Source organism: Haliotis rufescens, unplaced genomic scaffold, assembly GCF_023055435.1.
Source record: "Haliotis rufescens isolate VD_foot unplaced genomic scaffold, xgHalRufe1.0.p SCAF_7, whole genome shotgun sequence".
Lineage (NCBI taxonomy): Eukaryota > Metazoa > Mollusca > Gastropoda > Lepetellida > Haliotidae > Haliotis > Haliotis rufescens.
The window spans coordinates 14,649,001-14,675,142 of NW_025964361.1; the positions used below are offsets into that span (position 1 = coordinate 14,649,001).

Consider the following 26,142-nt stretch of genomic DNA (forward strand, 5'->3'; position numbering starts at 1 on the left):
TGTGATCTCCCTGATGCTCATCAACACAACAAAAGGTCTTGTGGAAAGTGGGTCAGTATACTAGCCAATTCTGAAAATGTGAATGTTATGGTTTTGTTATTGTGGAAACAGGTTTGTAAATCAGTGCTTTTTTACGGTAGTCAGTTGTGCCTCTCAAACCTTGTAAATCGGTGTCGGTAGAAATGGCAAAGTAGTAAACGACTGTGATTCATATGCTATTATCTAATTGATATATACACTACTGACAAAAATATGGGAACTGATGATTTGAATGAAACTATCGTTGAGGTGTACATTTACCGTATCGTTGCATCTGAACATCAAACCACACTAAACCTTTACATCATGCATGAACAGCATGTGACGCACGTGCACACAGAAGCCTAGTTTTAGTGTGTGCGCCTTTAGAGGAACCCAACATCGCTAATGCAGTTAAGCTAATCCTCTGAGACAGTATCTCAATGAGAAGACAAAATGGCGAATTGTGAGTACGATGAATGAGGGGACGTGATTATCGCAAGTTGCCCAGAATGTTTGGCAATCAAAAAGAGTAATGTCTCAACTGTGGGCAAAGTACCGTCAAATGGGTGGGGTTACAATGAAACCTGGACGTGGCAGGCCTAAAAAACGACACCTGTCCAATATCTTCTCATTACATTAATTGCACTACGCAATAGTTTCAAATCTCCCCCTGTTATCAATTGACACTTCTCTACAATATATTATAACACGAAGGCGACATCTACCGTTTAAACACGGCTCTATGTAGCCCGCCCGAATGCAAGACGTCCTGTGAAGGGTAAGTTTACCATTGGCGGCAAATATCGGGATGGGCTAGGCAACACCAAGGATAGGTTGTGCACCATGCTTACAGACAAATAAGGTTTTTCCTCCGATACACAAATGGCAGAAAACGTCGTTGGCGACGTAGCGGTGACTCTTGACCATGATCGGTATGGGGGCGGTAATATCAAGGTTGAGGACGGTATCACACATGACAGGCGAACTGATTTGGTTATTGTGAATTCGACTGGCCAACGATATGTTTACATTTTGCGGAATGTCGTTGTTCCATTCGCTGGAAATTTAGGCAGACATTTTGAACTGCAAGGTGACAATGCCAGACCACATAGTGCCTAGGTCGTATCTCCAAAGGCATATGGACATTGGTCCGCTAAGTCCCCTAACCTTTGTGCATAGTTTGGATGTTCTCGTGCGGAGAGGGTATGCCAAAAACCCAGCACCCGCCAACGTGGCCCAGCTCTTCAGGAGGAATGGCCAGCAATACTAAGAGCAACTATACACATGTAAATAAAAAGTATGACATCAAGGCGTCGTGCATGTATGACACACCAGATATTGATCTTCACGCCCGATATTAATTTTGCGTCAGTCATCGTCCAAACGCACTTGCTAAACTGACGTCCAAAAGAAACTGAGTCTGAAATCACTCTTGCTCAAAAACAAAACATACATGCATGAAGTAAAGTGTATTGAGATCAATATATCAACATAATCAACACTGAAACTGACAATCATACTGCGACCGTGAATGACGTCAGAGCCCCCCAAAGTTTGGTGTGGTACAAAACTCGAGCTTTCATAAACAATCGCTCACGTTCAATAACAAGTCATTAGTAGCGTGTGTGACCACCAAATGCCTCAATACACGCAAAAACTCTTCTACGCACAGAAAAAGTCAGTCGTCTGATGAGGTCACGTGGGATTTGACGCCATTCTTCTTGGAGGGCCAAGATCAGTTCTTGCCGGTTGGCTGGAGAGTGTGGTCGTTGTCGAACACGACGATCCATCAAGTCCCAGAGGTGTTCTATTGGGGACATGTCGGGTGAGCGTGCAGGCCACGGCAGGACGTTGATGTTGTTGGCTGCGAGGAAGTTAGTGACAATTCTGGCTGCATGGGCCCTAGCGTTGTCATACTGATAAATGACAGCACGTGGCTGCTGTTTGAGAAATGGTAGGACGACTGGACGAAGAATGCTATCCATGTAACGCTGAGCTGTCAAGTTTCCGTCAACGATGACCAGCGGTGTCCTTACCTGCCCACAGATCCCTCCCCACACTATGACACTCCCTCCACCATATGGTACGACCTCCTGCACGCAACACGCCGCCGTTCGTTCACCTCTTCGGCGGTACACACGTTGTCTTTCATCAGCCCTAAACATACAGAATCGACTTTCGTCAGTGAAGACAACCCTCTGCCAGTCACGTCGTTGCCAACGTCGTACAGTCCGGGCCCATCTCAATCGCAGACGACGATGTTGCGCTGTCAATAGCTGTCCTTTGTATGGTCTAAAAGCCCTGATTCCATGAGCCCTGAGTCTCCTGGCCACTGTCTGTCGACTAACCCTGTGGCCTGAGGCATTTGTCGCCGATGACGTCACTGCCAGGAAGCGATTTCGGAGGTGCAAGGTACGCAAGTACCGGACATCATTGGGCGTGGTCAACCTTGGTCTGCCTGTTCGTGGCCTGTCAGCGGTCCGCCCTGTCTGTCTGTAACGTTGCATCAAGTTGGTAACGGCAACACGGGAGCAACCGAAGGTTCGTGCAATATGGGCGTGGGTGGCTACCATCTGTACCATACCCAAGGCTCGTTCACGTTGTTCTACTGTGAGTCGTGTTATTTCGCAAACATGTAACAGACGATTAATATTGTCTGCATACACTATTGTTGTATCTAGGTTATGTGTTTTAGATAGACTTCATCGAAAACTTTTTTATACTTTGTCTGAAATTTATATTTTCAGTTGGTAAAGTTTCTTTTGGACGTCAGTTTATTACATCAGTTCCCGGCAGTGGTGTATGTTGATATATATGTAACCTTTCGGTGTATCCATATTCCAAAGCAACTGGATGGAGAAATTGCAATTGATCCCTGTATTCTTCAGCGTTGAGATCATCAGTCTTGTTTCTGGTCTATTTTTGTATTTGACACTGACCACTGCCATCATATTATATATTGTCACTGAACATTGTTCGACCATTCTATTGTTTACTGCCATTGTCATTGTTGTGCAGTAATTCGTGGTTATTTGTAATACCATTGTTAATTGTATACCATTTGTTGGTTGTTTGTTGGTTGCACACTACGTTCCTTTACGTACAGAATTATTGGTTAACATAATGTTTCAATTTGGGAATCGCGACAGGTGACAAAGATACGAAAGAAATATGTTAAGTCCCAACTCGTCACACATGTTTGAGAAAGTGTTCATGTATGTTCATGTCATCACTACAACGTATGAGAACGACAACAGACAGTACGCAGGCCACACATTCATTATATTATATTTGGATTGTTCACAATTATTGTTTCATGTTGCTAAAGAAAAAAAATATGAACATTCTTTTACATATTGTACTTTACCTTTCTAACCAATGGAATAAAATGATTTTTGAAGATTCACACTTTTACTTATATCTGTCTCTGGTAAGAAACACTTGTACACAAAAAATGTCTGTCCTGTTACCAGAATGAATCAAAACTGAAAAATGAATTTACAGAAAATGAACATTGTTTATATTTTCTCATAACACGTAGCATCGGGTCGGTCGAAATATATTGTTATGCCATTGAAGTATATTTAAAAGAGTTGGGCATTGTTGGATTAGACCTGGATTTCATGCCCTTATTTATGCTAATTCTATTAGATACTTTAATGTTTGTTTTGTTCTCAATCGTATGCCTGTTGGAAAACCTAGATTGACGTATATTACATAACACTCACCATATTTGTGTTGTCTCATAAAGGCATAACCTGTGTTAAATATGTTTACAAGCAAAGATTATATATTATATACAGAAGTATGCATCGGAAGTGAAAGGTACGTTTGCGGCAGCAACTAGCCATACCAGTCCATAAAAGTGACTACCAGTCGACATTGCTTCGAAAAACTGTAACCTGATAATACAACTTTAGGAAAAGAACATTAATTACTTGCAATGCATTTTCACTTACCTGTTTGTGAACATTTAAAACAAATATGTGCACATGTAACTTCAATGAAAGTACCTTTATAATGATTCAGATAGTAGGAAGACACTTCTGTATTTGACAAGATTTCAAAGTATATAGTTAGTAATTGTGTTGATGAACATGCTGACAACATAATTTTACTCGTCACACTGTTGCAGAAAACCATGTTGACGTAATTATTCAATCACTGACAAAAAATAACTATTTGTTCGAAGTCACGAAATAATTAATTCATATTGGTGAAGGCGTTGTCCATCATATTTGCGACATCTAAAGTATAGATTTGGTTAACGAACATGAATATATATGCATTTCGTATAGACACCCGTGAGGGCGGTCGGGTAGCCTAGTGGTTAAAGCGTTAGCTCGTCACGCCGAAAACCCGGGTTCGATCTCCGACATAGGTACAATGTTTGAAGCCCATTTCTGGTGTCCCCCGCCGTGATATTGCTGGAACATTGCTAAAAGCAGCGTAAAACCATACTCACTCACTCACTCACTATAGAACCCCGTGAAAATCCCGTTCAGAATTAGTCTTCAGCAACGCCTGCTTGTCGACTAACGGGATCTGGTGTGTCGTTCTTGCTGCCTTCGTTGATGAATGTCATCGTATTCAAATTGCGTACATCCATGCGCATAATGCTAGTCACAGGATGATCTGGTCTAGACTGGACTATTGTTGAGTGCGGCAATAACCAAACAATAACAAAAATCAACGAAACCAACGACTAACCAAAAGGTGTAAAGAAAAGTCCGGGTTCACTTGGATTCATTATCAGGACATTTTTTACTTTGGAGATCTTGAGGAACCTTGGTCTTATGACGAGTCAAACCATTTACTAGATTGCTCTTGTATAGGTAGGGGCGGTCGGGTAGCCTAGTGGTTTAAGCGTTCGCTCGTCACGCCGAAGACTCGGCTTCGATTCCCGACATGGGCACAATGTGTGAAGCCCATTTCTGGTGTCCCCCGCCGTGATATTGCTGGAATATTGCGAAAAACGGCGTATAACCATACTCACTCCTTATTGTATAAGTGGGTATTTCACCATAAAGATATTAAATCTATGTTTGAGGCAGGATTTTAAGATAATACCAAGTTATATTACCTACGAGGGCAAACATATTACGGTTCATAAAAATGATATGTGCCCGAGGGTTATCACGTCACACGAGATTACAGTGTATTGTTTCCGTCACCCGGACGGAAATGTTGACGTCATTCGAATCTTATTGTAACGTGAGGTCACACTAGAAACGGCGTCATAGCTGACAATTGTTGACGTCATTCGACAAATTGAGATCCCGCTGCTGTTACGACTTGCTGTCCTTATAGGTAAACACTAAAATTCGTCTATGTTTGTAGACATCTTCTTCGGTGATAAATGGAACATTTTATTCGTGTTCATGTCATATCGTCTTTGTACTTTCCTTTCAGTGAAAATGTAGAAACGATTACAACGTACAGGTCATCGCGTTACACAGTGAAGTGTGGTTTTTGGAAGTGGGGTCGGTGCACAAGATACAGGTAAACAACTACATTACTTAAACACAATTGGTATTATTCATAATGTTTTTTTTGGTTGAATATATGTTTGATTTATATCTTCCGGATCTTACTAGGCCTCCTTGATAAATGATCTTTAACAGTAATCTTTTGCAGAAATATTAATTAGAATGTTAAACAATATGATGTTAACACTGTTAATACTTAGACACTAATTGTATAGATATGATGTGCATATGTATGTTGACAGTAGCATCAACACTCATCTAAAGATAACATGTTTTTACGACCAGGCGTCGGACAGACAAGAGATTTGAGTGCAAAACAGGGTACAAAACAACAGATGACAGAAGTTGCCCCCATTGTAAGCGAATTATGCTATTTTGAATAAGCAACGTCTGACCTCACTGCAATTGTTATCTAAATGATGATATGTATACCTTGGCAATTAAATTTGGACAGATCGTCGAACGTATTTTAAACACAAAATGTCAATTGTTATTTACAATTGTTTGTCCTAAGACTCACTAAATTCACTAATGCAATTTGCTCAAGTTACAACCTTTCACTTATTCAAATCCTAGATAAGCACATATTACCATAAAGGATACATCTGGTTTCATGTTCAATGACAAATAATGCAACAATAAATCTTTTAAATTTCATATTGCAGCTATATGTGACAATCAGATCAACCCCGATGCTTGCAACATCGACTACAGGACTTCGCACATCGTATACAACAATGGCAGGACACAGTACAAGAGTGGGGGGAGCTGTACTTCCCCGGGGATCTGTACCAACTGTTATGAAGGCTTTTTCCCAAGCAATGAAAGATGCAGAAGTAAGTATGTGTTCATGAATCATGAAATTCATGAATCATATTTCCCCAAAATAAAATTATTGCATGTCGCCTTTACCATTGTCTAATTCTCATCACGCACGTGATAACGATACTCTTCCTATCTCTAGTATGCACCGCCATCAGCAACTGCGACCTAGAGACGTGCACCAGCAGCAGCAACCAGGTGTGTAGTCGCTGTGAGGGGTTCGTGTCGGAGCAGGCAGGACACAGGGCATATGTGGCATCTTCTGACAGGAGATCATGCATACGTGAGTAAATACGAGAACCTGTTGGGAAACATATTTAAGAGGTTGCATTGCAATTTTGGATCTACTGTTAATATTTGTCGTTTCAATGAAACATACTCGCAACCTGTAGGAATCTTCTCGGGGATCATCTAAAGTCATTCTGTAAAACTTGCATACACTTTTACCTGAGCACTTTCATATCATTTAATGCGCATAGACTTTCAAACAAACACAATCCTACCCAATTAACACTAGTGAGTGAAAAAACGTAGTTTTACGCCGCTTGATATCGGACATATTTGTTTTCCTCTTACCAGAAATCCTGTTTCAGTGAGTAAATTCTATGACTTGCCTTAATACATCCCACCATTCACGTTCACGAAGCTGTTGAGATATATATGAAAAATGCCAAAGTCTATCATAAATCCTGCATTTGTTTGCGCAGAGGCATGTTCCTGGCGGAGTGACAGCACCTGGTGTTATCCCGGGACCTGCAGGAACGAGTACGCCAGCAACTGTGCCTGCTCCAGTGGTTTCACAGGAAGACACTGCCAGACAAGTGAGATCTATCTGACACTTCATGGATTGACTAATGTGGTTTCACGCGATTTTGTCTCTGGCGTTTTGCCACCGAGCATTGACCCTGTAAATATCAAAGACATTGTAAATTAAGAGCAACATAGCTTATGATATAATTGCTGTTATAGACGTGGATATATGTTCGTATATTTGTACACGTATGTTACAGTTACAGCGAAGCCGACAATAAACTCCAACCTCCTGCGACTGACCGCCAGCAACGGAGACGTGGCCGAGGCACCTCCCAACATCAACAGTGGTCCATCTCAGTCCACCAGCTGGTCCAACATCAACTCCCCTTCCAGCATGTACTACAAGTTCACAGCCGCGTACAGAACAGTTCCTCCTGCCGGACATCGTTTCATTGAAGGCTTTAGAGTGGGCATTGTCAGTGCTTCTGCTACATTCAAACTAAAGACAGGTTTGTCGGAGATCACAAAACATAGGATCATTTCTCTCCAATATTCATTACAGAGTGAAAACATCTGTTCATTCGTAGATTAACTAGTACTTGTCTTACAATAGAGACTATGCAATGGAAAATATGTAACTGCTTATGAATTTGAACAGTAATGAAAATCTGTAAGAAACATGTTGCTATTGGACGTCTTTCCCGATGAATAAAGTGACGTCACTGACCACTGTTTCAGCTGCCCCCTCACTTCGTCCAGCTCTCACCGTCCTCCCACTTTCCCCTCCCGATATGTTTTTGGGTTTATCTCCTGCTCTGATAAGTGCCAACGCACACATTTCTGACTTGTATTATTCCCTCATCTGACTCATCTGTTGGTGTACCTAGGTGGAGGTGTTGTCTCCACTAAAGTAGTAACCTGTGGAGGAGTCAGCAGAAGCAGCCCGGACACAGACCTGTACACCTGTGAAGGAACCTCACCAGGGGCGTCTGTACTACCTCTACCCTTCCAACACAGAGACGCGTGAGTAGGGAGAGATACATGTTGTTACAGTGAGTGAGTGAGTGAGTTGGGTTTAGCGATGCTTTTAACATTATTCCAGTTATATCGCGGGGTGTCAGCTTAATGTGGGAGGAAAGCCCGAAGTGATGCAGGTCTCAGACGTTTACCATTTTGGAGAAACCCACGAGCACTGGTGTGGTGCTGACAAACCTAGGAACATAATCGGGGCGACTCATAGGTTTCTTGCGTGACTAAGCGATGCAACTCTGCACAGCGAATCGCAGCGCCTTAGACGACTGGACCACCCGTGCCCCCCATTTGATTAGAAAACATTTGTACGTGACTACATACAGCTTAGACTGTGATCCATCGAATGGGCATTCAGACATTTTTACCTTGACTTTTGTGTACACCTATTTCAACACATGCCTTACAGTTTCCATGAGGATCCTGATCCTGATATAAGTGTTATTAATGGTGCTCTGGACCTACGTTCTGCCCGAGATCCCCACGGGATAGCTAGACCTTAATTAAGTTTTCAGCATCATTAGCTTTTTCAAACCAGTGTGTTATAAAACATTTCAGCATTGACATCTCTTACGCAACAAGTAAAGGAGTGTATGTGAAACTCGGGAATAAGGAGAGTAGCACACTAGCAACCCACCACTACAGCGGTGCTACACAGACCCATATAATAACTGGGATTTTGTATTTCAGTATCGAATTCTCTTATGCAACAAGTAATGGCGGGTATGTTAATGTCCGGAACAAGGAGACTAAGACCCTGGCAACCCACTACTACAGCGGTGCTACACAGACCCACACCTTTACTATGACCATTGACCTGGTGGAACCCTATCACTGTACTGGTTCTACTGCCTGTGTTGGCAGCATGCTGACTGCTCCCAATGCCATCAAGTCTGTAAGTATAATTTTATGACAAAAAAAGAGACTTTATTCTGTATATGATCACATTGTACTACCCAAGTTCCTTATACAACCGAGAAAGACTCAATGAATTGTTTCAGCCAACTGTGAACCTCCGCTGGAGTGGCTGGGTAGATGATGATGCAGGTGTTGACCACTTTGTGAGGGAGGTGTATGAACTCCACGCTGTTGGGGATGAACTCAGAGATAAACGTCGGGTTGACACTACCACTTTGACCAGCTCATCGGTGAGAGATTCATTGTTGTAGATCAGTTTAAATCATGGGTGATAAGTTACATTCGCAATGTAAATCCAAGCATATGGTCGCGTGCGTGTGAATATGTGTTCGTGTGGGTGTTCCTGTGTTTCCAGGACCTGTCTTGGGGATGATAAGTAGCATGACTTTTCAGCTGCATAATTCGATTTCGAAACTCATTAACTTAACACCAACATGATATCAAAGATATTGTTCACTTGAAAGTTGAACGTCGTTGTATGGTGTTTACTTGTTGAAGTTACAGATATATGTTTCACATGTTTATGTTTCAGACGGCAAACAACTACACACTAACGACGGCGGGCGTGTACTCAGTTGTCCTGTCTGCCTATGACAAGGCAGGTAATCACAGAAGTGCCAGACGGATACTGATATATGATAGTTCGTCGATTGTCACAACTCAGTCAAATAAACAACTCCGTGTGACGACTGCATCTTCAGCAACGTCAGAGTGGCAAACGACATCATCAGCAGTGACAGTGGACTGGACCAACAGATACATCAACACAGTACATCACAGCAACAAGTGGCTCCATGGGGTGGCTTCCAGTGGTGGCGTCGGCTCGGACTATGATGACAACGAGGGTGTCAGAAGTGTGGCTGCCATCAACAATGTTCAGGGTAAGTTCATATTACAAGCTTGTAAATATAGAACAGATGGGTTCTATTGAAATGTATCCAACACAGCTATGGTACCCTATATTTGTCCCTAGAGGTTTATCTTATGCATTATGTCATTATTATACTGTCAATCATGAATTCATGCTGATTCTGTCAGTTTACATTTAATGGTAAAACAAGTCACAGTTTTATTCAACAGGTGTAACACGGTTCTTGTCGTCATACAAAGTTGACCATAAAGGAGGATGGTCCATCACCAGTCCCCCAGTTAATAAGGAGTTCGTCAGTCAAGGTCTGAGTCAGTCACAAACTATAACACCCTCACTTGCCGATGGTGACACTGTGCGCTTCTGGATTCGAGCCTATGACATCAAGTCGGACTTGAAAGAAGAGAATGTGACAGTCCACATCGACACATCACCTCCAGTCATAGAGAACCTGTGGCTCACCAGAGGAGACAGACTCAACATTAGTGTTCACAGCGTAGAGGAATTCACCGAAATGACGCATGTTTCTTTTCTTATTATTACAGCATTCGCTGTTTAATGTCGTCTTATTTTTTACATATAAAAGTATCGGGGACACAAGTCCCCTCCCTCATCAATCTGGCATGTTATGGTATCAATAAATTAATATTCAACATGGTAAACATGCTTCCAACTCACTCGTGCACTGCACAATTATATCAGAACAATCATGAAGTGTTTTCATGGTAATGGGTCCATACAATTACAGAATGGAGTGGGTTGCATACGATGAGCACAGCGGCCTGGAGGCAGTGTCATGGCGGATTGTAGATAAATACCGGGGTCGAGACATCGTGCATGGAGTGCAGCACATCACGGCGCAAGGGAACACAAGCGTAAGGCAATTTGTGTCAATCTAGCTGTGTCGCCCGAGTACTGCATATAGTTGTTAACTCATATTTAACATTGCAGGCTAACTTGAATTTTGAAACATACACATCTATAGGTGTCAAAATGATAATTACAAACGTATTATTGATATCATTATTTTATCAATCAGTCAGTTTCTGACTGCAAGAACACCTACGCTGGTGCCGCCAGGGGAGCTAACTGTTACTGCACGCCAGCCAAAGGCTGCTACCATCGTCACTTCCAAGTGAAGCCCACCATAGTAGACAGAAGTCTCTCACATGGAGGAATATTTAGTGACAAGAGCAAGGGGTCTCACGACTCTGACTACCATCTAGAGGTCACTGTAACAAACCACGCCAAACTTACAACAAAGATGGAGTTTAAAGTAAGTGGAAGGTTTGGATGACTCATACGTATCAGTTATGTATAAACTGTATAGCATTTGCTTTTGATCACAATGTCCATCATCTAGCTCCTATCATCCTCCTTCACGTTCTTGTCCAGGTGACCATAGACGCAAGTCCCCCTAACCCTGGCACTGTTCACGATGGTCACTCGGGGAACCCAGAGGTGGACTACCAGCACAACCTTGAATTCCATGCACACTGGGACGGATTCTTTGATACAGAGAGTGGAGTCAAGTTCTATCAATATAGATTTAGCCCAAACTGTTTCCAAGAAAGCGACTTTGGATTAAATAAATCTTCATTGGAGGTAAACAATGAAATAGCATTGCCCTTGCTTGTAAATATCGCATTTTTGGAATAATGAATGCTTCGAATTATGTTCATATAACCTTTGTATGCAGGTTACTGAAACCTATTCCACATCCGCCTCCTGGACAGCGCCCTCTGTCGGCAAGTATCACGTGACAGTGGTGGCCTACAACCGAGCACTGGAAGCATCCGACCCTGTGTGTTCTGACGGAGTGACCGTAGACACAACCCCACCCAGTGTCAGTGAGGTGGCAGTGAGAGACTCCAGAGTGGTGGAGGGCCTCGTCAAGTCATCAGCTGGGGATGTGTGGTTGATCGACACCCACAGAAGACGTACCCTGATAGTCACTCTAAATAAGAGCTGCAGGTACATATATACTGTTTACTGTTTGGCTGGCACAAGGTGATTTGTTATATATTCGAGAATGTGTTTCAATGTTGGTATCTCCACAGTGCCAAGGCCACGCCAGTAGATGACGGGAAGCTTTCCCTGTTTCCAATACATCGCTACAACAACGGAAGTGGGATGCAACTCTACAACACTGACTGTGAATCTCTCCCCGCTTTGCCCGCCACCTTCATCAACTCACTCTACGTCTACAGAGAACACCATGTGAGTACCTTATGTCATCAGGTGAGCAGTCATGAAGTTCGTGCACACACGGTACACTTATTTATCTTGAGGCTGATTTGTTGTATACAGTAAAAGTGTTTTCCTGCGCTTCTCACTTAAGTATTTCATTATTTGCATTCAGCAGAAATGGTTAGGTATTTCATTATATCTGTGCAGTAACAATATTTTCCTCCGCATCGCATTGCACTTCAGTATTTGTTTCTTTGCCAGCTCTTTGTAAACTGGACTGGCAGTGACACAGAGAGCGGTATCTATGACTACGAGCTGGGGCTGATGTCAGATCCTTCTGGTGAAGCAGCTCCCGATATCCTGCCCTACACGTCCACTCATCATCATCCTCAGTATCAGGGCTACCATCCTCGTCTCAGTGAGGGGCAGCAGTTCTATATAGCCATCAAGGCCATCAACAAAGCTGGTGCCTCAACCATCAGAGTAAGGACACACACATGTCATCCATGGTATTGTTCATAAAGAATAAATATTGTTTTATAAAGAATATATACTTTCTATGTTCTTTAAGCTTATGCCGTCAAGTGTAAATATATATGTTAAAATGGTTGGATGGTTGGTTTGTTGTTTTACGCCGCACTCAGCAATATTCAAGCTGTATGAGGGCGATCTGTAAATAATCGAGTCTGGACCAGACAATCCAGTGATTGATATCATGAGCATCGATCGACACAATTGGGATACGATGACATGCATCAACCAAGTCAGCGAGCCTGAACACCCGATCCCGTTAGTCGCCTCCTACGACAGGCATAGTCGCCTTTTAGGGCAAGCATGGGTCGCTGAAGACCTTTTCTATCCCGGATCTTCACGGAATAATCTAATACATGTATTTCTTGTTCCGTTAAAGGTTGTGGGCCCCGTAATTGTACATACAACATACCCTCTGTTTTCTGGATCAATGACGATGACGTTGAGACACAACTACTTGATAGCACGTTGGCCAGTGACAGCCTTCACCGATACTGAGTATCTACAATATGAGGTTGCAGTAGGTATGTAGGTCTGTCATTATCTCTCCAGTATCATTCATCTTATGTAAACCTTTCTATTAAGCTGCCATTAAACTTCTATTATGTATGTCAGGATCTAAGGACGGTCAGTCGACGCTTATCCCCTTCACGGCGCTGCAGTCGGGAGGAGGCTGTACACTGACGTCTCCACCCACGTGTACAGCTGTAGCCCTCACAGACCTCCACTGGGATCTCCACCACAGCCACACCTACTTTGTGTCGGTCAGAGTCACCAACATAGTAGGGCTGTCCACAGTGGCAGTGTCTGAGCCCTACGTCCACGACGTCATGCTGCCGTTACGTGGTGTAGTTGAAGACGTCATTCCAGTTGGAGAAGAATCCTTGTTTGAAATAAACGTATGTGTATCTATTTACACGTTATTGGTTACATACAGGATGAACGAACGTGGGTGTGAGTTTACATATTAGATTATGCCAAACGTAAAGGTGTCCTTTAATGAACTTGTTAAGTCCTTTTAATCTGTTTCGGAAAAACCAGGTTGATACTATGTGTTGTTAATACATGATTTTAAATAGTATGCATGGATCCATAATCTAAATAATATGTGGAAAATACTTACAGCTTTCATTGTATCGATGATGGACATTTTATGTATAACGTCAGTGATTACAGCTATGGAGAAGTCATTTCACGAGAGGCCTGATTGTAAGCTTGTGTAACAAAAGCCTTGGACACAACACTGTGTACTCCACTAATTGGTTGTTTTGTGGGATTATTTTACTGACGAAAGGGCACTGTATCTTGATTACATATAAGTACATATATTTAAAATTCCATTATTTTCCGTTTGCATATTTTGTATTTCCCATATTTATACAAATTTGGAGATTGTTCAATACGTCAAATACAAAGACGAAAATGTATCAAAAGTACAACTTTGACTGATGTATGTTTTGTGTTATGCTAAGCAGCGGCCCCGTTCCACAAAGCGATCTTTGGGCCTAGCTCATTGTAACTACGTACGCGATCTTAAATTGTTTATTACGATCGGACGCCCGTCCCACAAAGTAATCTTAACGAAGAGAGTTTAAGTTAAAATCAAAATGGTAAGTTTATCCGGACCAACTTAGGATCGCTAAAATCGATCTTAACCCTCATGGTGCCTGGTCGTCAGCTGGCTTTGTTTACCGCGCAATGCCGCACTGTGATGATGTCACGGTTTCAAAAACGTAGACAGTGTATGCAAAGTGTTACAACGTTCTTATTTCTGCACACAGTGTAACCAAATCGGATAACATTCATAATTTTAAGATTGTAATATTGATGCACCCGAATGTGGCAATTGCAAGTAAACTCAGGCGAACGCCCTTGTTTGAGAATTGGCCGTGAGTTTCATTTACCGATAAACAATCTCGTTGAAACTAGACCTGAAATCTGCTTTTTCTCAAGAATCAAGACCATAACATCATGTGGGAAGCCACCAAAGTCCTGTCTACCACAGGCCACAAAGAAAACTACAAGGGGCCACTAGCATCAGGAGACACCAGCCAGCAATGAACCGTCACCAGTAAGGCAAGGGCGGTTTTCCGTTGAGTTGGGTGACGTTTACGGGACTGCGTTGACCCATACGCTGCCTTTCAGCTTATAGTTACGGTAGAGCCGATGAAGCTCTGTTAGTGTGATGAACAGCCACCTCATCAACCAGGACAGCGATCTCGCATGCTAGGAAGTTGCTGCGACGAACACGTTTGACGCCGACACAGGTCTGCGATTCGGGCATTTTCGATAATGCGTCGTCGACTAAACTTGATGAAGAGAGGCCACTCCAGTGGCAACTTTCGTATCTTCAGTTGTTGAAGATTCCGATCTTAGTTAAGATCCGCTACTTAAGAACTAGTAAAGTTGTAATCTCCCTAAGTTCGCTTTGTGGAACTGGCGAAAACTTTAGCTGAGACGATTTTAGAATAGACGTATGTCACTTAGATTTATTGTTGTAAGAAAATGGCTGCAACTTTTTGATGTTTGTTTTATATTCTCTTGAAAACATCAGTGTATCATGTTTGTGTGCCATGGCATATATATATCTTTGCTTTCAGGGTATGGACGACACTGACTACCAAATATCAACACAAACTTTAAGAGCTAGATGGTATGGATTCGACAATGGAATAACTGCCATCACGTACAAACTTGGAATTGGGTCTCAACCTTTTGCAACAGACATTCAGGAACATGTGGACGTTGGAAACACAACCTTTCATTCTTTCACTGGCTTGGGCCTACATGAAAAAAAGGTTGGTAAAGTCACAATATCAATATGAAGTATTTCATTGAAACACCTGCACATTGCTTTTTCTATTTTATACAGGATTGCAACATGTACATGTGTTACAGTCAATGTGTAAACTGACTGAAACCTTAGGCAATTTTTAAAACGACAAAATATTTCAGTCATTTTACATTTCTTTGTTCTTGTGTTATATTATTTTAGTACATTCCAAACATTTTAAGCACTATTTCATCACCCAGTGAACGAAGCTGATAGGATTAAAATAAAACGTAAGTCAATGTATATTTATATTTTATTTGGCTTCTTCCCCTACCATAACTAATCTATTGTGATGTGTTTAAAGCCCATTTGATTTCCTTAATAACTTTTAGTCATTTTGACGGGAAAATAATTGTAAACTGACAATTGCGTTTGTGTTGATTGAATAAGTGAAAATGTTAGTCATGTTTTACATTGACTGATTTTTGTACATTGACTGTAATATATGTACGTGAAAATGGTGCATCTGGAAAATTTCAGAAGTATTTTGTGACTGTCGTGGCGGCTGGAGGTGGAGGAGAGATGACGGTGTCCTCTGACGGCGTGACGATCATCAGGCCAGATGTTGATGTCACAGATGTGACTGTCAGAGACGGGCCAGGATGCGGTGATTCTGGTATTAGTTGTCGTTATCATGAATTACGAAAAGTTGTGTTCAAAATGTCGCATGTACATAATTCTGAAATGTAGTATTGTAGTTTGTGTTACTTCTAATGCATTAACATCATGATAATGATCAGGAATATGAAGTCAAAACTAATAACATACATTTAATATGTAATTCTAACCTTTTCGAGGAGAAATGAATAAAGCCATGACTGTTTGTAAGCTGCAGAAAAGTCTCTTCTAAAGATAAGTGTTGTTAACTTTATAATTAGCAATAGTCACTTTATAAGTTCATTTTAATGTATATCAAGAATGATACATTTATAAAATAGTGAAAAACGCATGATGTTTTACAGATCTCGAATATTTTGGGAGATAAAATCCACTGGAACCTCAAGCTTTGCACACGGTTCTCTATCAGTTGAATTTGCAAATACAGACAGACAGACAGACAGACAGACAATAGTTTATTAACGTCTCAATTCTGTACATACATAAAACAGCTTTGTACAACTTGACATAGATAAAATGTACAGAACCATTCAATAGAATTATGAGAGACGAATTATCACAGAATTTATACATAAATGATATAAAGATGATATAGTAAAAAGTTATCCATATAAAAGATGTTTTCTACGATTAAGAATTAAAAAGCAGACTTTGGCAAGTATAAAACACACACTGGAGTCACTGAAAATTAAACAAAGTTTGTCGATATCAGGTATATCTAAAACATTATAAGATTTAGCAATACATTCATTAAAAAGAGTTGCCCTGATATCATCATATAATACGCAGTGAAACAAAACATGGACCTCGTCTTCTACGCTGTCATTACAGTGAAAACATTTCCTGTTGTTGACAGGTACACCTTCGTATCTACCGGTTTCACCTCGAATAGGAGCCACGCCACATCTAAACTTGGCTAGTGCCGATCTATAGTTTCTGGGCATCTTATTTGAAACATAGTATTCTGTCCCATATACTTGTTTGTAACATCGATACATTCTCAATTTATTAAGCCCATTTCGCCCCTCTTCCTTTCTTAACATATCACTCCAACGGGTAACATATTCATGTTTACACCATTGTTCAGCCTGTGTATAAACAGAAAATTTATCAATAAAACCTGTAGCGTTTAATAGATGTCCTGAATCCATATTAGTAAACTTCTTTCTTACTCTACCATTCCAAATTTTACAACCATTTAGAGCGTATCTATCAGCCCAGTTAAACACGTGTTTGTTTAACCTACTAGACATATTCTTAAGGCGACACCATTGTCGTGCTACACTTTTCCACTGTCTGATAACAGGCGGTATCCATCCCATGTCCCCATTTATAGCGACGTTAGGGGCGTATTTGCCGATTCCCAAATAAAATCTAATGGCTCTATGGTGTACAGCATTTATTGCTGACACATCATAATTACCCCAGATAGCCGCCCCGTAGTCAAGAACAGACCACACCATACTATCGTACAATTTGGAATAGGTTTGGAAATGCATACCGCCTATTGTCTTAACTTTGGATATCAACAGGCCCAAAGCCCTATTAGCAGACTTCCCTGCTGAACGTGCCATTGCAGTAAAATCTAAGTGGTCTGTGAACAGTAGACCAAGATAATTATACTTAGCAGCAATGTCTAAAATCATATTTCCGACATTAAAAACATGCTTCGTCTGTATGACAGACGGATTTCTAAAATGGACAATTTTAGACTTTTCCTTATTGATCTCTATCTTATTTGTGCAACACCAAGTATGTAAAACATCTAACAGTAGACTGAGATCAGCTTCATTCTCAGCTGGCAATGCTAAATCATCTGCATATGCTAATGCTGCAATATTAAAATTGTCTACAGTAACACCAATATTAAGACTGTTGAGAGTATATAATAAATCATTTATGAACAAGTTAAAAAGCAAGGGAGATAACAAACACCCCTGTTTTAATTAAGCCACGGTTTACCGTGAACCAGGAAGTAAAGAAACCATTCACTCGAACACTGCACTTAACACCCTTGTATAATGATTGCAAGGCAGGTAACAGTTTACATACATGTATAAGGGTACTTAACTAACCACACACACATAGCATTTTGTCTTCTTTCATTTCAGTTACGGTTGCTTTGCGAAGTGCAGTGAACCAGACGGTGCGTGCACGGTGATATTCTCTTTACTGATTCTGTTGTGTGTAAAATCTACATAGGACAGGACAGAGCTTGCAGTGCCCGAGCTTAGCTGCTAAAAATGATGTTACTATGCCTATGACTCGATGTAAGCGAGGTGAAATATGCAAGATTCCATACCAATCGCATATGTGATTAAAGATTTTATGCGCCACATTTTTTTTAACACGCCACAGTCTATCATCCTTTGACGTTATGTCAACACGTTAGCTTATCAACACGACACTAAATGTTGAAGGCACTGTATCCCTCCGAATAAAAGCGATAAAACCCTTTTCGCATTCATAAGAAATATCTACCAAAAGCAGAGTCGATTGTACAACTCCGACTATATCACGAGTATGCGTATATGAATTACTATGAAATAGCGATGATACCAGGTGTTCGCGAAAAGCACCAACGAACAGTGTCACTACAGAAGGTATTGTGATATGTGGCTAATACTGATTTTACGGAACTTCAGTCAGTATTAACTTTGCGTATTTCCCCCGGTCTCTTTGAAAATGCAAACTGGTGCGTTTTTCACACTCATGTAATTATGTCGTTGTTCAAAATATTGTTTGGATAGCTTGATAGCTATATAGCTGATATAAATATTGCTGATGATATATAAAACTGAAAGCCTCTCATCCCCGTCGTCACCACACTTGTGATATTATTTGTGACATGACAAATGTATCCATGTTGTTTACACAGAATTGTTCACGAGATGATATATATCAAGTGTCCACATCAACATATGCGGCCCGCTGGAATGGAAGCAACTGGCTCAGTTATCCTGATGCCAAGTGGAGTTTGCAAAAGAAAGTTGCTCGAACTGGTAAATAATGATCGCAACATAACTATGGCATCTCATACACTGTCGCGGTTGACATTAGGTCTATTACTATAAAAAACAGTTTCACTTCTTGATTTACCCGAATAACGCTTTAAACTGTATCAAATGTCGGCAGTATTGAAATGGACATTGTTTATGTATGATTTACTTTCTTCTACACCGGAGAGCTTGCAAATCAACATTGTAAATGTCAAAACAGACTTATTGTAAGTGAACAGCCATTAAACATTCAGTGCATGCATCTTATAAAATATGGTGATTAATGTTATGATTTTCAAGTACACGCATAACGAATATCTGAATAGTACATACCATTATCCTTATACCATTCCGTTTTTATTCTCACAGAAGACTTATGGGACACTGAACGAGCCTTTGAGCCTCTTGGATCATCTGAGATGGTTGTAATTGGCGGTTTATCTCTAGAAGCAGGGAATACATACAGAGCTGCTCTCAAGTTCTGTGTTGTTAACGTATGTTCTAAAACCATCTACAGTGACGGCGTGACTGTCATACCGCATCCCCCAACACCAGGCAATATATCTCTGACGTACCGTGAATCTGTAGATGGACAAGCACAGGCAAGTTACACATGCTACTAGCGTTCCGTTTCTTTCAACCCTGAAAGTGCTATTTTAATATGCTGTATATTTGATCCGTTTTTAGATCCAGGTGATGATGTCTCGGTTCCGTGATCCGGACATACCGGTTCTATCAGAAGCCTATGACGTCATGGACAGATACGAGTGGGGACTGACAGATAACAGCCACAACAACAACATGTTCATCAACTGGCAGGAGGTGGATGAACAAACCATTTTCAGCGGAGGCATTGATAAGGTACACACTGATTTTCAATTTGTGTGGACAGTATTTCATCACTTGAAATTAACTAATTATCTTTTTATGAACATGCATCTTCATTTGATTTGTTTTCCTCAGATCAAGTTCCAGATAACCCTACCCCAGCATCTCGACTTTACCAAGTGCAGAAGAGTGTCAGTGAGGGGCTACAACCAAGCTGGCTTATACACGATCGTGTCAGCGGATGTCAAAGACTGTACAGCATATGATCCTCCAAATATCGTGTCCGCAATTGTCCTAGATGTTATCGGTAAGTAGTTATGCTGAGTTTCCAGAAAATAGTAGTACTTCATTAAATATATAATTTATGGCCAATAAATTGTATATTCGGTCAGTGTAACATCGCATGAGTACCTTAATTATTGATTACAGGGGAGCTCAAAGAAGATGTCGGTCATGGAATAAGCCTAGAACAGAATAGTCACTGGCATGATGCTGACTACACCCCATACAAGAACATCCTGTCTGCTGTGTGGCCGACTCTACGTCACAGGAACTACACGTGGGCAGTGGTGTCAGGTGACCAGGTGGACCCCTCATCTCACTACAAGAGAGAGAGTCTGATGACCGTCACTGATCCCTGTAGCATGCCAGATGTCATCAGGTGTGGACACACAGGTGAGTGTGTGTATTAACGATTATTCATACACGGGCAGTGTTGATGTTTAAGATGATTCTGTTTTTCACTCAAACCTTTGTCGTTCGCTTTTTACCAGTCAACGAGTTCATCAACGTCGAGTTTGCAGAGCTGTCCTACCTCAAACATGGCAAGAGATTTTATGTGTGCATCCACGCCGATGAGAAGAACTCTCGTTTCGAGAAGTGGACGTCATATCTGACTGAAGTGAACGCCTGCAGTAACGGCATCACAGTCGATCTTACTCCACCTACACCGGGGACAGTGAAGGTTGAAAACCTTACAGAGGGGACTTTCCAGGTATGTTAGGTTCTTATAAGCCATGGTGCCTTTCATTTTGACTGTGCGTTAGCAAACTGAATTGTTAGTGTGAGACCACTTGGCAATATTGGAACATCTTTCTACCAAATGCCGTGATACCAGAACAATTTCACGGAAAACACCTGTCGCCAGCAGGATTCGAAAACATCACCGAGAACTTGAGAACGAATGTATTCTTCTCCCATGGGGACATAGAGCAGAAATTATATGGAGGTACATGGAAGAATCAATGGCAGAGTTACCAACAAGATTAACAGTTAATCCGGTTATGAGCGGGTTTTTTTTGTAAATTGAAAGTAATTTGGCAGTTACAATTACTCTTTTCTCGAGAAATAGGGCAATCGATAAAGGCAAATCGTAATTAAATTATATATTTGCTGGAATTTGAATACATACATTTCATTACCCTTATCGCCAAAGAGCGATGTGCTAATGTTTTTTATTAAAAAGATGTAGTTCAAAAGAGTCAGGTGCTTGGGACCCCTGGTTAAACTACTCGGCTAAATGGTGATGATCATTTAAACCCCACTGAGCGGACATCCAGGCGTTCTACCCGCACCTTTACTCTGACATAGTACTGGTATTCAATAGCATTTAACATGTTCAGGTCAGCCGGACAGAAGTTGCGATCAGATGGACACGTTTTACTGATGTGGAAGAGGACAGTTTCTCTGCTCACACTACTGGGATTGCCTATTACGAAGTTGCTATAGGTAATAAACCAACCAATTCAGTGAACTCATTTCCGTTTTATTAATGCCTCCAACATCAAATACACACACACACACACACACACACACACACACACACACACACACACACACACACACACATATATATATATATTCCCAAACTATCTTAACTACCAGGGATTACATTCCTGATAGAGTAGATAAATGTCTTTCATTCTCTATCTCCAGGTACCATCTCTGGTGGACAAGATGTGGTTACCCACACTATTGTTGGATCTGTGAACAAGTATATTCTACACAGACTTAATCTGCAGACCGGAAGTACACACTATGCCTCTGTGAGAGGTATGTTGACAGTAGACAAAGTATAACCTTGTTTATCTGGTTTGAAAAAAAATGAATATGTGGTTATTGTGACAATATTGACAACTATCACTCAAACTCTAACATGGGTGACACCAGTGAATCAATACGTGTCACCTTCACTCATGGGATGACCTATCAATAACCAATGTTGGGAATACATTGAGTGAATTCTGTGTGTGAAAGATGCTGTCTTATCTGTTTACAATATTTCTTTCAGCAACAGATTTTGTGAACAAAACAACAGTTGCTGTATCAGGGGCTTTCCTTGTCGACTCCACACCTCCAGCACTAACTGGACAACACATACAAGTGGAGGAACGATACATTACATCACATCTTATACATGTTTGGTACTGTTGACAGAGTAAACTAAAAGTATTTTCAATGAACACATAGAAGGAAAACAGGATCAGTTGATAGTATCATGTTGTTTTATAAGAAAATTATCTTCATTTATGAGGATATGTCTAATAATTGTTTTCTCTAATTGTCAAGAATTACATTTGTAATATATTCGTACACTACATATATAAGTTGCATGTGTTCTTGATAGGTCTATTTGGATTTGTTTAACATTACCTAAATTAACAGAAACTACAATGTCTCTGAACTACTAAGGATTGAGGTACAACTGCCATTTTCTACAACTTTGCATTAGTTAAGAAGGCCGTCGTTTTGATACTACTATGGCAACATGATCGTACAGACATGATTAACATTTAATAAACATATTACATGAGTGTTTGACCAGATCAATGCAATAACATTGATGTGAAATCCTCACTGCAAGTGTCTTTTCTTTTTCAATCTTGGATACGTACATTGTTAATGAACACAAGACATAAGAATAACTATGCTTGTATATACATAAAAACATTTGCCTTACATGCATAACTCTTGATTTGTAAAAACATAAAGTTCAGAATAATAATTTTACAAAACATTTCAACTTCCTTTTTGGCATAATATATATTCACCGATAATTATGTATAAGACCAATCAACATTAAATTGAAAACAATCAGATTCTAATTTAACTTTAATGAAGGACAAAGCATGCAATAAAGATGACGCAAGTTTTGCCTTTCACATCCAGTACGAGGAAAATACTGATCGATTGCAGTAATCTTTGACATTGGACATCTATTTCCTGAAACTTGTATAGCGTTATTTATATCCCACAGTTGGAACAACGTTTTCTCAGACGAAGAAAGTGGAACTGAGGCATACACTGTTGCTATGGGTACCAGGCATGCGTATGCAGATGTTTCCGAGTACATAACGACCGATCAGGAGTGTTTGGACATTAACACACTTAACAAAATAGAGGATGGTCACTCTTATTATATCACTGTGAAGGTAGCTTTTGAACGTTTCTATTCTCTATGAAGCATGCATATCGAAGTCGAATATATAAATAAAAAACTACGAGATAAATCCTTTGCCGGATTGTAGCTTCATCATCTGTCTCATTTAAGAACAGATCTAGACATTCTTCTTTGATTAAAGTACAAGTGAAAACTTGTTAATCTTAAATAAGAAATGATCGGAAGGCCTCAACCACTAATTTATTCACTTATTTCCTCCTCCCAGGCCTTCAACGGTGCAGGTCTGTACACAATGTCCTCGTCACGGCCTTTGGTTGTGGACACCACGCCTCCATCTACTGGCCATGTCTTTGACGGAGTACAATCAGCTGCCACACCTGGTGACAAAGACAAGGACTACATCACCAGTGTCTCAGAGATGGGGGCCTACTGGGAAGGCTTTGATGACCCACATTCAAGTGTTGCCACGTACACGGTCAAGGTCGGGACCTGCGCAGGCTGTGATGACACAATGAATGAGTCCAAGACAGGATTAAAGCAATGTGAGGGCTGTTCATAATTCCTGTTAAATTATGGGTATTTTGAAATCTGAGGAATATATATCGCCATGATTCAATTTCAGACATCAGCCTCCAGCACATCCTGCTCTCCCCCGGAGTGAAGTACTTCACCACAGTGACAGCCTGTAACACGGCAGGCCTCTGCAGCAGCTCCTCCACCTCAGACGGTGTCATCCTGGACAGCTCCCCGCCAGTTACTGGCACAGTGCAGGATGGCACAGGCGACGTGGACATACAGTTTCAGGCGGCCAGGTGAGAAGGAACATTTGTTTTTTAGAATAAAGCATCTTTTCCAGATTACTGTAGATGATCTAGTTCTGCATTGCCCGGTCATATCAATGATTTTCACTGAGCTATGCAGTGTCTGCAGAAAGTTGTTATGCATTGAAGGACATTCATCGGGTGCAAGTGGCGAGGCTTTAGCGACCCTGAATCAGGATTAGACCACTACGAATGGCTTGTAGGGACAGAACCCGGAGCTGACGATATTCTTGCAGCCAGGAATGCAGCCTTGGGCGAGGTCATCTTTCACACCATACCACATAATCAACAGCTGCCCGTAGGACTGACATTGTACAACACTGTCCGGGCGTTCAACAAAGGAGGTATGATGATTTAGTTTCAAATAAGCAGTCGATTCTGTAGTTGTTGCAGGGTGTCTTAGAATCTTGGCACACATAATTATAATACATCATGTTTCAGGACTGTACTCAGAGGCGACGTCTAATGGGGTACTAGTGGATGACAGTGCCCCCATTGTAGTCACGCGACCGGCAGTGAAAAGTTTAATGTCCCTTGTTCCGAACACGACAGTCAGTCGGACAGTTCTGGGTTTACACTGGGAGTTCCAGGATGCTGATTCCTTCATGAAGCGCCATTACCTCTCCTTATCATCGCACCAGCTGGGAGAGATAAATAGTTATAATTTAGAGGTAAGGTTATCTTCTACACATTATTAACTGATTTGACAAAAATGCCATCCAGTGATGTTTCTGATTTCTCGCTCTGTTTTTTTTCAATTTGACTTGGGAAGATAAGACTCTTGGATCGGATGTTTTATGTTCTTGAGAAAACATGTTCTATATACACAGCGTTTGTATATGAATTGCTTGTGAGATGAAGACATTTATGGAAAAAGAACATAGAGATATAATTTGAAACATGATGCAAATTGCACATGTTTGTTGATATTTGGAAGCAATTGAAAACAGAAAACTATTTTCAGTGTGCTTGATATCATTAGACACATAAATAACACATTAGTATAAACATAACGCTGTATTTGTCATGAACATATTTGCCATTCAGCTATCGGTATACAGTGTGCCGTCTATAGCTAATCATCACGTCCTGTGGGAATGCCAAGTTGAGTGGTGACCAGTACATAATGTCTTTCAACACAGAAATACTACATGTTTATATATTCATCCATGTTCGTTTTAATCCAGGTACCAGGTTTACTTCGAGAATACACCATCGTGAACCTGGACTTGCATGATGGCAGTAGATACACGGTGAAGGTTACTGCATGCAACATGGCGGGTCTCTGTGCATCAGCAAATACAAATAACATTTTGGTTGACAGCTCTAAACCAAAAACAGGTATGACTGTGTTACGGACACAATGAACAGATCGCTAATCTTATTGCAATGAGAAATCGTATAGGTAAGGTGAAATGTGGTTTAACATCACGATTCAGATTATTGCACTTGTGTGGCTGCTTGTGCTAGTCCGGACAAATGCCAATTTCATAGCGCTCGCCCATTGAAATACCATGCCGTATTTAAACATAAATACCTCACTCACAGTAGTACACTGACTCCGAGCCGACCAGTCCTTGTTCTTGCCCCTTAATGCCGAGCGCCAGACAGGGGTTCAACAGGTACCATATGTAAACGTCCTTTGGTGATCGAAGCCCCGACCTTCCGCTCCCCGGGCAGACGCTCTACCACAGGAGCACGGAGGCGGTCGTAAAATTGTATAATGATGCTGCTGGTGATGATGATGAAAGTGTAGCTATTATTTCCTCTGCAGGTACATTTGCCACAGAAACTGACCACGCAGTGAAACTCTCACGTCATCATCCAGATTGGATGACATGGAACAGGACCAGTCTAAAGCTTGCCTGGCTTGGCTTCTCTGATCTACATTCTGGAATAGACCATTACCTTGTATCAGTAGGATCTCAAGCATTCGGAACAGACTTCAATACCGTGAGATACTTCTTAAAACTAAAACTATGATTGCATGATGCATAAATAGAAGTTGGTAGTTCACACACA

At 41.0% G+C, this 26,142-nt stretch overlaps 1 protein-coding gene across 4 annotated transcripts in view; it reads left to right on the forward strand.

The window, feature by feature from the left end:
* LOC124141844 overlaps window positions 1–26,142 on the forward strand; it is a 53,600-nt gene that overhangs the window by 19,032 nt on the left and 8,426 nt on the right. For all 4 annotated transcript variants that reach the window (XM_048387357.1, XM_048387354.1, XM_048387356.1 and 1 more), the window contains exons 3-40: window positions 5,434–5,523; window positions 5,796–5,866; window positions 6,176–6,346; window positions 6,475–6,615; window positions 7,040–7,153; window positions 7,343–7,594; window positions 7,973–8,108; window positions 8,805–9,009; window positions 9,116–9,262; window positions 9,565–9,913; window positions 10,113–10,419; window positions 10,649–10,775; window positions 10,940–11,176; window positions 11,296–11,505; window positions 11,600–11,874; window positions 11,961–12,120; window positions 12,352–12,573; window positions 13,001–13,145; window positions 13,237–13,520; window positions 15,222–15,419; window positions 15,935–16,070; window positions 18,184–18,218; window positions 18,951–19,074; window positions 19,441–19,673; window positions 19,759–19,932; window positions 20,035–20,206; window positions 20,329–20,574; window positions 20,673–20,893; window positions 21,522–21,627; window positions 21,835–21,951; window positions 22,190–22,322; window positions 23,156–23,330; window positions 23,565–23,841; window positions 23,922–24,111; window positions 24,250–24,464; window positions 24,562–24,791; window positions 25,308–25,461; window positions 25,895–26,073. In XM_048387357.1, the coding sequence (XP_048243314.1) occupies window positions 5,434–5,523; window positions 5,796–5,866; window positions 6,176–6,346; window positions 6,475–6,615; window positions 7,040–7,153; window positions 7,343–7,594; window positions 7,973–8,108; window positions 8,805–9,009; window positions 9,116–9,262; window positions 9,565–9,913; window positions 10,113–10,419; window positions 10,649–10,775; window positions 10,940–11,176; window positions 11,296–11,505; window positions 11,600–11,874; window positions 11,961–12,120; window positions 12,352–12,573; window positions 13,001–13,145; window positions 13,237–13,520; window positions 15,222–15,419; window positions 15,935–16,070; window positions 18,184–18,218; window positions 18,951–19,074; window positions 19,441–19,673; window positions 19,759–19,932; window positions 20,035–20,206; window positions 20,329–20,574; window positions 20,673–20,893; window positions 21,522–21,627; window positions 21,835–21,951; window positions 22,190–22,322; window positions 23,156–23,330; window positions 23,565–23,841; window positions 23,922–24,111; window positions 24,250–24,464; window positions 24,562–24,791; window positions 25,308–25,461; window positions 25,895–26,073 (6,958 nt within the window). The remainder of the gene's footprint in view (window positions 1–5,433; window positions 5,524–5,795; window positions 5,867–6,175; window positions 6,347–6,474; window positions 6,616–7,039; window positions 7,154–7,342; window positions 7,595–7,972; window positions 8,109–8,804; window positions 9,010–9,115; window positions 9,263–9,564; window positions 9,914–10,112; window positions 10,420–10,648; window positions 10,776–10,939; window positions 11,177–11,295; window positions 11,506–11,599; window positions 11,875–11,960; window positions 12,121–12,351; window positions 12,574–13,000; window positions 13,146–13,236; window positions 13,521–15,221; window positions 15,420–15,934; window positions 16,071–18,183; window positions 18,219–18,950; window positions 19,075–19,440; window positions 19,674–19,758; window positions 19,933–20,034; window positions 20,207–20,328; window positions 20,575–20,672; window positions 20,894–21,521; window positions 21,628–21,834; window positions 21,952–22,189; window positions 22,323–23,155; window positions 23,331–23,564; window positions 23,842–23,921; window positions 24,112–24,249; window positions 24,465–24,561; window positions 24,792–25,307; window positions 25,462–25,894; window positions 26,074–26,142) is intronic.